The sequence below is a fragment of the Chroicocephalus ridibundus genome, chromosome 6, assembly GCF_963924245.1.
Source record: "Chroicocephalus ridibundus chromosome 6, bChrRid1.1, whole genome shotgun sequence".
Taxonomy (NCBI): domain Eukaryota; kingdom Metazoa; phylum Chordata; class Aves; order Charadriiformes; family Laridae; genus Chroicocephalus; species Chroicocephalus ridibundus.
Window position 1 is genome coordinate 67,001,484 of NC_086289.1, and position 12,381 is coordinate 67,013,864.

The 12,381-nt window shown below is 47.9% G+C and overlaps 1 protein-coding gene across 4 annotated transcripts in view; it reads left to right on the forward strand.

Moving 5' to 3' along the window:
- The window catches only part of TIPARP (TCDD inducible poly(ADP-ribose) polymerase), a 41,404-nt gene extending 35,850 nt beyond the window's left edge, over positions 1-5,554 (forward strand). For all 4 annotated transcript variants that reach the window (XM_063338029.1, XM_063338027.1, XM_063338028.1 and 1 more), the window contains exons 5-6: positions 3,498-3,773; positions 4,809-5,554. In XM_063338029.1, coding sequence (XP_063194099.1) covers positions 3,498-3,773; positions 4,809-5,256 — 724 coding nt within the window. In that variant the 3' untranslated portion in view covers positions 5,257-5,554. The remainder of the gene's footprint in view (positions 1-3,497; positions 3,774-4,808) is intronic.
- The last annotated feature ends 6,827 nt before the right edge of the window (positions 5,555-12,381 follow it).

The following is a 12,381-nucleotide window of genomic DNA, read 5'->3' on the forward strand; positions in this document are numbered from 1 at the left end:
AACGCATGCCTTGTTTTTTATTGTCGTCTCAACTGGGAGTGAACACGCTCGCCCATCAAAGGCAGAGTGAGGAAGGTGTTGCATTGTAGTAATTTTTGATTACATCTCATAAAAATGCCATTTATGTGATCTCACCAGCACAGCTGGAAATATGATTGTCAGAGTTCAGCAGTTAGGAACACATTGTCCTGTTAGCAAAGGGGTGGAAGTCGTTAGTCTGACTGGCAGCTTGGCATGCTGGGCCCTTCAAAGGAGCTTTAACTGCTGCAGTAGGGCTAGAATGCTCATTATCTTGCAGAGTCGTTACCGCTTCTAATTGCGAGGTGAACATGAATTTGGTCAGAGCCTCAAAACACGTGGTTGTTAAAAACATTTTTAGATAGTTTTACAGGAAGGAAACCCGAATTATTAAAGAGGGAGGATGTGGGTAAAAAGACCGAGCATGGACTTGCTGTTTATAGCAATTCTGATTATCATCGTAATGACAAATAAGGATTTTGGGTATTCTCCTGATGTTTTGCTACCAGTGACTTTTTTACTACAGTGTAAGTCTATAATTTCGAGATATGCTAAAATTATGCAATTCCCACTAATTTTAGTGGACTCTTGAGGGTTCTACACTCATGAGGGCTTGACCCTGAGTATTTGTGCCATCTACCAGATCTATAAAATAAGCTCTGAAATGTCTGTTGTTCTGTTTATTTTCTTTGCCTAAACACCTTGGAATGCTTACTTAGAAATCCACCAATTCTTAGCAGGGAACAAAAGGGTATTTTAAATATTTGTGGGAGCTATCTTGAAAGAAGACAGTATTTGCCTCCATTTACCACACAACGCTACCTGAGATGTTTTATTTGTGCCCCCCCCCAATTATACCTTAAATTTGGTATAAAATTGGGAAAGAATACTTGAATAGAAACCGTGGGAAGTGGGTGATGGTGGTTGACAAATGTTGACTTTTTAACGGCTTCCCTTGTATAATAAATGCTTACAAATAATTTACGCTAATCAGAAGAAATGAGCAAAGTACACCAGAGGATTGCAGTTATTTTTATTGTGTTGGATGTCTTACTCATTAATCCATAACTTATTGTTAATCTGTGCTTGGTCTTCCAGTCCAAGTGTGAATGAATGAGGTTCGACAGTAATATATTTTACCTGTTGATTTTAGGAGGGGGAAAAAAATATTATTAAATGGACACTGTAATATCGCAGACTGCTATTTTAATAATCATTCTTAGAAAAATCTATCTTCCGGGTTTCTGTTAAACTATTAATAAACAGTGAGAAGAATTTTGAGTTGAGTCAAATCCGTACAAATAAAGTGAGGTCCCTTTTTAGCTTTGAAGAGCAGGTGAAAGCCACATGAACACGTTTTTAAGGAGTATCTCTGCTCTGAAAAGTGTGAGTGCTGTTACACTTTACTGTCTCTCTGATCCAAATCAAATGTGTCAATGTAAAAATAGACCTTTTTTCCCCCCAATTTTTTTTTTTCTAAACCTGAAAGACTCAACCTGCAATTAGGAAATCACATGAAATTATTTCTGGGTCACACAAAAAAATCCCACGTGGTTCTTTCAGGCTCATATATATCACTAGCATTAAGTATTCTGAAAGGCAGCCTTAATCGACATTTCGGTAGGTAAGACGTGAATAGCAGTAGAATTCTTATTTCTCGAGGTAATTATGTTGGCTCTGCAGAGAAATGCAGGCTAAGGAGCAGGGACAATGGGCAGCTGCTGTGTGACTGTGTTTTGGTGTGCCTCAAGAGCTGACCGGCCGGGCGCAGATGTCACAGGTCCGCGGCCCTTCAGGCAGCGTCACGCGGGAACAAAAGAAGATTCATTCCTGAAGAGTCACTCGGGAGAAAATGGCTTTGCTTTTCGCAAAGCTTGGAGAGTTTGTTTGCTCCCCAGTAAACTTTCTTTTTACAAACCTAGTTTGCCTGTCGCTCGTCTGTGCGAAATCCAGCTACATATGTGCAGGGAGGCAGGATTTGGCCTTGGATGTTGTCAAACCTCAGCTTGCCGGAGACGAATAGACAAAGGATTCACTTTCCCCATTTCCTCCTAGGCAGAACAGGTTTCCTCCTTGTGCTTTGGCAGTGACACATTATCAGAACACAAGTGACCTGAGAAATTTAATGAACTTTAATGTTCATTAAACTTCAATTTAATGAAATTTAATTTAAGGTCATTTGTGGGGTTTAGAGACAAGATTCACCTTGGGTCTTTCCAGCCAGATGTGGGTACCTCTGTCTTCTGAGTGCACCTTACCCACGTGCATTCACTGTGCGAGGGTCCTGGAGTCAATAGCAGCTTTTCTATAAAAATACTTGGGTAAAATACTCATCTGGTGAAATGTTGAGATAGTTCCCTATATTTTTGCAACTGAAAGGGAGCCTCACCAGCTTGCAGGAGCTGAAGAGCTGTGAAAACCAGAGCCCGAGCCTGCAAGCTTTACACGTTCCAAGTATTTTCCTTGACGTAAGAGGGAGACTCCAATAAGTAAGGATTATTCAGCTGGCTAAGGCTTGCTCGTTCAGATTATAATCAGGTGAACGTAAGCCACAAATGCCACACTCACTATCTAAATTTAGCAGCTTCAAGAGTGTGAAAAATTCCACAGAGGTGCGGGTATTTATTGAGAACTAAGTCTTGCCACACCAGAGTTGGTGTCCTTAACTGGGTTTCACTGGTGTCTGTTCTTTTTTCTGGCATCCCTGCTGCTTTCTTGCCACGGCCGTTACCGACTTTCCTTCGCCCCTTCCTGACTCCGTCCCTGGCAGCATTCCTAACAGGAGGGGCTGGGCTGTCGCATGGAAATAAGCAACTGCAAATGCAAATCTACATCTGGCCTGTGCAAATGGAAAGAAGAGAGCCTTCCTCAGCACAATGCTGGGTAGTACTGGAAGCATAGCATCTCCTCTTCTACATAAGGCAGTGAAGTAACGGCGAGTTTTGCCTATAAAACGTTATTAGTTGGGGTTATTCCTTATTCATACTGTACAAGAAAGTATACGTTTCTACTCCTTATATTGTACTCTAAGGAAATTAGGTCAAATGTTGCCACAGTATTAATGTTTTCTTATTCTGTATGTCCTATTTGCTATGTTAAATTCACTAATACTTTATAGCCAACGTACAAAATAATTGTATTTAGTAGCGTTCTGCCTGTCTGTAGTTTATAACCCCACCCCAGAATGTCAATAATGATGATGATGGCAGGCTTTTAAACACCACCAAGCAGTACGATTTCCCTAGGTGGAGCAGCATCCCTGAAAGCCAAGCTTGTATTGGATTCTGTGGACGGAGGAGTTATTAAAATAGCAGCAATAGCTGGCATGTTTGTTTTAAACAAGCATTAAAGATACGTAAATTGTGACAGAACTGAAGAGCAGCAATTGCTTAAGATATGTTGGCGATGAAATAAATGTGATTCAAAGCTCTTCTGTTTGTGAATGTTTAAGCACAACCTTTTTCTCCTTCCCCATCTAGGACCTTAGGTGGCAACTCTCCAGTACCCTCCCCATCGGCCGAACCAGCTTCCTCACACGTCTTATCTCCCGCTGCTGTTACCTCTCCAAACTTCTATCCTGAAACCTGGATTAGTATGGATCCATCTCAGGACTTCATCCAAGTGCCTGTTCTGAAGGAAGATAAAAGCTATAGAACCATTTATAACCTATTTCACAAGACTGTGCCAGAGACCAAATATAAAATTTTGAAAATTCTGAGAGTCCAGAATCAGTTTCTTTGGGAGAAATACAAAAGGTAAGATAATGCAAATGCCATTCTTTTACAATAGTGGAAAAATACCTTAAAATATGTAATTTGGGCTGCAAAATAGAAATTGATCATGAAGTAGAATAATAAAGTCCCGATTTTTCTGAAGAAAAGGAGCATCTTCAGTTGAACGACTTTATCTGAAAAATGCTGAAAAATATCTTACCCTGGAATTTCCCGTGTGAGTGGTTTAATATACCGTCTACTGATAATTTCTGTAAAATATATCTTCACAGAAATGTCAAGATAAATCTAAAATATCTAGTTGAAAAATCTTTCGGTTCACTTTCAAGCCGAACTAGGAGGAATTGTTTTGATCAGATAATTTCCGTGTTGAAGATAGCCATCAGTGCCTTGGTTCCCCAGAACACGGTGACCCAGGGTCGTGCTGTGGTCTCGCAAAGACAACTCCTGTGTCAGTCGGTCCCATTCAAACCAAAGATGCTGCGTCTGAAAGTTACCATCCATTGACCGCTTTGTAACGGAGATGAAATTAGATTTGTGGATTCTCTCCCCCTTCTCGAGAAATGCAGAATCTTGGGAGAAGTTGAGGGATGGGCTGTGGGAGCAGAGACTGACTTAATGCTGGTCCAGAGCATCTTCACCCACCCTGTCCCAGTAATTTCTCTTCGGGGCCTCTTCTGAGGCTGTGGTGGGGTTTAATTTTTGCACAGCCCTTGTTTTCACTCTGGGGAAGATTTCCTTCCGCATCTAAGGTGGAATGCAGGCAAAGATAAGCAGGCGCTTGTCCAGCTGCTTTGCCTTTGCTGCTGTGCAGGTGAGAGAGCTCTGCCTCCGGCAGTGTCAGCTCAGGACCTTTAAAACACACTTATTTCACGCAAAAGCTTTATTTGAAAGTGGAAAGCCCTCTCTGCTATCCGTACAGAAATGTTTTCATACCTCCTCTTACAGCTCTACTATTCCAGAGGATAATACTGATACTTTAAGAGCTGTAATGAAAACTGCTTTTCCCTTGCAGATCTGCAGTGAATACTCATCTTCACTTTCCGTTTTCTATTCCAGGAAAAAGGAATATATGTCAAAAAAAATGACCGGGCTTGACAGGATAATGAACGAAAGGCATTTGTTCCATGGCACCTCCCAGGACGTGGTGGATGGAATCTGCAAGCACAACTTCGACCCGCGCGTCTGCGGGAAGCATGCCACCATGTTTGGACAGGGCAGTTACTTTGCCAGAAAGGCAAGCTATTCCCATAATTTTTCCAAAAGGTCACCCAAAGGAGTTCATTACATGTTCCTGGCCAAAGTCCTGACAGGAAGGTACACAGTGGGCAACCACACCATGAGGAGACCTCCCCCGGTGAACCCCGGCAGCATTACCAGCGACCTCTATGACTCTTGTGTGGACAATTACTTTGAGCCTCAGATTTTTGTCATTTTTAATGATGATCAGAGCTACCCTTATTTTATTATCCAATATGAAGAAGTTAGCAACACTGTCTCCATTTGAAAACTTGTGCTGCTAAATTACTCATTTTAATAAAGTCTCTTACCTGGCATTGGTAGCAGTTTTTTGCGGGGGCGGGGGGGGAAATGTGGACGTTGCAGAACTGATTCAATTACCTGCTTGGAAGGAAGGAAATCTCAAAATATAGAAAAGAAGATCTGAAGTGACCAATTGTGCACTTGCTGTTTGATTATGTATGTGCAAATTGTAAATATTTTTCCATTGTTTATAGTTGAAAATCCGTGCCTTTTGTTATAAAACACTGTTTATTTATGTTAGTAAATATTCATGTTTAAAAATGTGCGTGTGTGTGTGTGTATAATTTCAGTTGCGTTCTGTGCGTATTAGAGCGGCTACAGAAAATTGCTTATGCCCTGATCTCGAAATCTTGCGGATGGCCATCTCTAGATAACCAGAACCGGATAATTTTCATCCCAGGTATATTAAATAAGAGATTCTCCCAACCACTATTTTTTATTACTGTATTTGAGAAAAACTGGGGGAGATTACAAAACTAACATTCTGCTCATACTTTGGGTTATTAAACAGGGCAGCACAAATAAATACATCATTTTCTAAAATCAGCCCTAAGTAAAATTAGGAGGAGGTTGGTCTGGCTCGCAGTCCATGAGGGTTTAAAGCTTCCCAGCAGCTGACGGGACATCCAGTTTACCGCTTTTTGCGGCCGTGGCGGGGACGGGAAGGCCACTGGGGCAGCACCCAGCTGCCAAGGGCCAGGTTTGTGCCATCGAACCCATGCACAGTCAGGTATGTGCCACCAGTCCCCGTCACTGCCGGACGTCCCCAGTTAAAGGTGGGGGGTAACTTTGGGATTTCTTGGAAAAGAAACCCCAGACAAAGCCTGGGTTCGATGAGGTTTGGTGTTTGACCAAGGGTGAAAAATCTGTGTTAATGTCACTTAGTGAAGCTGACATTGAGTGAATTTAAAAATGATTGGTACATTAAAATAATTGTCAACACCCAATCCTTGTTTAATTGGGATATTTTTTGTGTTTTCCAGGCAGCTATGCTTGGCTTGGTGCTCTCCAGTACCTTCAGCAGCAATATGGCAAAAGTAACAGAAAACAGTGGCCGATGTTTGCAGCTGGCTCAAACCAGCCGGGGTAGATGGTAGAATATTGGATATAAGGAAAAAGGGTTGTCAACCAAAAGGGTTGTCAAGTGTTGGAATGGGCTGCCCAGGGGAGTTGTGTAGCCGTCATCCCAGGGGGTATTTAAAAGAGGGGTAGATGTGGTGCTGAGGGACATGGTTTAGTGATAACTTGGCAGTGTGAGGTTAATGATCGGACTTGATGATCTTAAAGGTCTCTTCCAACCAAAATGATTCTTTGATTCGATAGGCTGGTCGGTCATTCCCAGCTCCCGCGTGGCTTGGGATGCTGGGATCTTCCAAACAATGTGTGCTGGAACGCACCCTGGAGCAAGTTTGTGCATTTGTATCTTAAAGGGGGGAAGAGGGACAGTGCGTCGTGCAGAATTACAGAGCAGAAACGTGTACTGGGGTGGAGGGACCCCAGCAGTGACACCGTGGGCTCACGGCAAAGCTTGCCGGAGCTGGCGCCCACGGAGGTTCAGAGGGGCTCCCATCTGCTACAGCGCACACTTCAGTGGAACAGCTGAAACCATTGCACTAGGGTTTTTTATCTAACTACGCTTTAAGAAAATGAGTCTCTAAAGTGGGATCAGAATAATTCCAGAACTATGATTTGAAATTCCGGAAAAGTTAAGTAAATAGAATCATAGAATGGTTTGGGTTGGAAGGGACCTTGAAGACCATCCAGTTTCACCCCCCTGCCCTGGGCAGGGACACCTCCCACCAGACCAGGCTGCTCCAAGCCCCATCCAGCCTGGCCTTGAACACCTCCAGGGATGGGGCAGCCACAGCTTCTCTGGGCAACATGGGACAGGGGCTCACCACCCTCACAGTCAAGCATTCCTTCCTAATGTCTCATCTAAATCTCCCCTCTTTCAGTTTAAAACCATTCCCCCTCGTCCTATCACTCCCCTCCCTGATCCAGAGTCCCTCCCCAGCTCTCCTGTAGCCCCTTTAGGGACTGGAAGGGGCTCCAAGGTCTCCCTGGAGCCTTCTGTTCTCCAGGCTGAACAGCCCAACTCTCTCAGCCTGTCCTCACAGCAGAGGGGCTGCAGCCTCTGATCATCTTTGTAGCCTCCTCTGGACCCCCTCCAACAGGTCCACGTCCTTCTTGTGTCGGAGGCCCCAGAGCTGGAGGCAGCACTCCAGCTGAGGTCTCCCCAGAGTGGAGCAGAGGGGCAGAATCCCCGCCTCGCCCTGCTGCCCACGCTGCTGGGGATGCAGCCCAGGATGTGGACGGGTTTCTGGGCTCCCAGCGCACATTGCCGGCTCATGTCCAGCTTTTTACCCACCAGTACCCGCAAGTCCTTCTCAGCAGGGCTACAAATAATAATGACTTCCATTCCAAACCTTGGCATAGTTTGTGTTCTCAGCTCAGTCGGGTTTTCTCTGAAGCACCACGGCATGGCAGAGCCCATGCCACGTGCTCACCAGCCACTGGGCCACCCCAGGAGCCAACTCACCTACTGGCTGTCTCCTGAGCTAGTTCCACCAGCGTCATTAGGAGCTTGTCACAGGCACACTCAGGTCCCTGCTAACCTTACCAGCATTGCAACAGGCTGGCTAGCATAACAAAATTTTAGTTATATGGCAGGTGACATCGTTTATACCCCAGTGAGATTAATTTTATAATTGCTGACCTCACGCAGCCCGAGTTAGATGTACCCGAGATGCCCTGTCCTCATTAGGATCTTCACAAAGTGTTACGTATCTCATTATAAAAGCTACACCTGTTTTATTAGCGTAGGTGTGGCTGAGGAGTGCTCGCCCGATGTTCGGGAAGCTCGGGTGGCCCCCGTGCCTCTGCCAGCCCAAGGAGCAGGTCTGGTGGGTCTCTGGGATGGGAAGGGAGCTTCTGACCCGGTGTTCCGTGGCTCAGCAGCAAACCTTCTTCAGCTGTGCCTGGAGCTGCGCTTTTGGGATAACCTGCTCGGTGTCTGCTTTCTCTCTGGGGCCTAATAAAAACACGTTTTGCCATGGGAGAGAATTATTTACTCCCACCAGTGCTCCTGCTTGTTTCTGTCCCCCTGGGTCGCTTCTCGTTGCCTGCAGTAGATCAAACCAGCTGGTAGGTAAGAAGAGGGGCAAGATGGAAGCAGCTGGTTCCAGTTAACTCCCAATCTCTTCTGAGGCTCTTGGCAGCACAGGGAAGAGCTCAAATTTGAGGGGGTCTGGCTTGAAATGGTTGTGGTGGGATGGGAGCTACCAGCTGGGGTGTGCAACATAGAGGAGCTGGTCCTGGCCATAGCTTGCATCTCCAAGAGGTGACTTCAGAAAGGTAAGGTGGTTTGTGGAGGAAGGGGTTGTGGCTGTTGATGAAGTAAAGCTCTCCACAGCTGAGGTTGTCTGCTTTTAAAAGCTGCTAAATCTTCTGGCTTGCCCTTCCCTTCTTCCTGCTGATAACTGGGCTTTCCTGCAGCAGCTCGGCAGCCCTGCTGCTGGGAGGCGGTGGTGTGCTCTTGTGCTGGTTTGGCCCAGCCATAGTGGAACTGGGGTGGAAACCCTCTCTAGTTGCTTGCACGCCCTGTAGACACCGGGCTGGGAGCGCTGCCCGCTGAGCCCCGTAGCACCAGCGATGCCGGCCACGGCACGGGGGGTGCTTGGCGCCTGTCTCTGTCCCTGCCGGGAGCTTGGGGCAGCATCTTGAGGGGTGACTGGGGCCAGGAGCTGCCCCAGCAGCCCTGGCTGGTTGTCTGAGACCTTTACATTACACCTATGGCTGTGTTTTAGAAGTGCCTTTACGCTGGGATGTGAAGTTACTTCAGAATGGAGACTTCAGATTTACTTAAAGACTTTGAATAAGGGTTGGCGTTCTCGCGGCTTTTGCGTTCAGTGGTTCCCCCCACCAAAGGCTTTGAGCCTCGGATAAGCAGGATCCGTTCGGGAGGTGGGACTGCTGCGGGGAGTGAGGGAACGCATCTGTCAGGGAGGGCGTGCTGGGGGCTACCGAGCCTCGGGCCGGGGATGGGAGGCTTTCCTCCCTTCTTAAGCCACCACTGGGGAAATGGGCTGTACTTTTTCCTTAGATGTTGTAACGGGGTTTTGGCCTTGTGAGACCTCCTCCTCCTCCTCCTCCTCACTGCTGGTTTGCTGCCGACCGTTTGCTCCCACAGCCCTGTGCCCGCTGATGCTCCCGCAATGGTTTTCCTGAATTCTCACCTCTTTGGGCTTTCTTGTTGAAATGGCAGCGGGGATCGGCGATAACCAGCTCTGGTGACACGCTGGTGACAACCTCTTGAAAATATTTATGTTGTTTCCATGCCAACCTGTTCCAAGTGTATAAACCATCCCGCAAAGGCTTATCAAATCAGCAGCTGCTCAGCAGGCGTGGACTGGGGTGGTGCTGCCCGGGGGGCACAGCACCCAATGTCCCCTTTGTGCCCACATAACCCCGACCCTGTCATTTGTGTTGCTGCTGCCATTGGGAACCCAGCCGGTCACAGGCTTGTGCTGGCGAAAATTTGGCACGGCTGGTCTGCAGAGGCGCCGTGTCACCGCACGTTGCCACCTTGCCGTGCATCAGTAACCCTCTGGAGTCCATCTGTCGCTCTCCCAGGGCTAGTGGAGGATCACTCTTTGGCTTCCAACCTGCCCTGGGGCTGCCTGTGGGGCAGGACCTGGGCAGGAGCCATGGAGCTGCGTGGGCATCGGGGCAGAGCCCAGCGGGAACAAAGCATGCCCCTAATCACCCAGCAGGCTGTTAATTGCCTCCTATGTGCATCGTCTCAGCTCCTTCCATAGCACCAGTTGCTCAAGGGGTGTCTGAGCAGAATACACTGAGAAACCGGCTGTTGTATTAAATCCTGCTCCGGAGCTGCCCCAAGAGGAGCATCAGGAGAGAACGGGCCTGATCCCGGCCTCGCTAACAGCAATGCTCCCACTCGCTCAGGGGGGCTGCTGCAATTGTGTTTATCTCTATAAAAAAAAACCCTACATAAATATAACTGAAGCGAAACCCTCAGGCAGCCCTCGCAGCCGGTCTATTTAAATGCCTGTCACCAGAATTCCCACCCCTCCCACTTCCCCCTTGCTGGTTGTTATTGAACTCAGCGTTTGCCCGTATCCATGCACGAGGTTTCTGGGGCAGGATCCGTCCCCATCCGTGGATCTGCAGGGCTGTGCAGCGGCTGCCCGCAGGGTCTGGGGGTTTGCCACAGTATAAATAAATAACAGTGTTTTCTTGCCTTGTTTTTGGTGGCGTCACTCGTTGAGAATTCGAAGGCGAAACTAGTTGAAAATGAATATTTGTGATAAAGATCTGTGTGTCGTTATTGAAATTGTAGGTGATGACACATGCTTTGGGCAAAGCCGTGTCATTAGGAAAAGCCGATCAGCGCAACTCGTGGGTGGTGTGGGGGTGGCAGTGACAACTGCATGTGCTGAGAGGGACCTTCTGGGCTCTGCTTAGTGTTTCCAGCAGCACAGGCTGTACGATGGGCATCCCGGGGGGCTCCTCTAACTTACACCTGTACATGGGGACCCTGCCGGGGTCACGTTTCCAGCTCCTGGAGGCAGCAGTTTGAGCGCTGACTTGCCCAACAGTGAAAGATGGGGTCACATCTGCTTCAGTCACTGGTGGTGCCTGGGCACGGCAGGTGATGATGGAGGGCTTTGTCATGAAACAAACTGTGCTGGGCAGCAGGATGAAGGCGTCCTGGTGGCTGGGAGGAAGGAACAGTTTGAGCGTGTGCTGACTTGGGAGCTGGGCAGAAGGTCAGGAGGCTGTTCCTTAAGGAGACATTTAAGTGCCAGCTGCCCAAGAGGTCGCGTGAGGACAGCCAGAGCATTGTGATTCCCATCCGCTCTTCCTACGTGTGCGGGCACGCTGCCCACTGCCCAACTGCTCTCCTGACGCTGGCTTCAGCCTGGCCGGGCTGTAGAACGCCCTGGCAGAGACCGCAGCTGTGCGTCTGCTTTGGCCTCTGTATCTTGTACAAGTGATGTTCAGGGCTGCCAAGCTTCTACATCTCTTCATAGAACAACAATCTTGGAGCAGGAGATGCCCCCTGTGCCCCTGCCCTTACAGCTGCTTGAGAACTGCTGTGCAGACCTTGCCTCTGGGTGTAGCAGCTGTTGGGACGGCTCCGCGGGAGGTGTTTGGGGAAGTGGCTTCAAGAAATGTGGAAGCAGTGGGTGATTGTAGTGGGTAGGTTCCTCTGGAGGTGTCCTTCAAGTGGGAAGGAACCTCAGGAGGTGTCTAGACCAACCTGCTGCTCAAAGCAGGGTCAGCTCTGAGGTCAGACCAGGTAGTTCAGGGCTTCACTGAGCTTGCTCTTGAAAACTCGCAAGGGTGGAGGCTGCACATCTTCCTGGGCAACCTGCTCCACCACCCACAACGTCCTCCTTGTGGGGTAAAAAAATAAATCCCCTGATATCCAGGATTACACTGCCCCATGATTACATTCCCTGGCTTCTGGTGTCCATACGTTACAATCAGTTTATATAATTTCCAAACTTGGCACGTGGCGGCGGCGGGGGGGAGGGGTTTAGAAGTGGTGGTGGTGATGAGGGAGACCCTAAATCAATAGTGAGACACTTCTTGGCAGCAGGCTGCAAGAATCCATGCTGGATGGCTCTCCCAGGGACTCCCATAGGACTGCTGCAGCTCTCTGATAGATTGCTAAAGCCTTTCTTTTCTCAGCCCTGGAAAAAAACCTTTTTCCTCTCAACTTTGTGGAAAGGCAGGGCGAGACAAGGCCAGGAGAACACGTTGTTGTCAGTGTCACGGCAGGGTGGTCACCATCTGGTCCAGTGTTTCCTTCTGCTGGAGGGGAATTCAACGCTGCTGGCTCTGAGGGCTGAGACCTCACACGATTGGCTACTTGAAAAACCGGGCTTTGACAAAGCATAACACACGATGAGTCTTTTTGCTTCCTGGTATCAAAACCCCCAGCAGTGCACACAACTTGGTGTTTGAGGTTGTTTTTTTTTTTATTTTAATGTGTAAATCTGAGATTCTCGACGGGTTGTGGGAACTGGGTTATGGAAACAGGAAGCCCCTCTGGCTGCTGCTG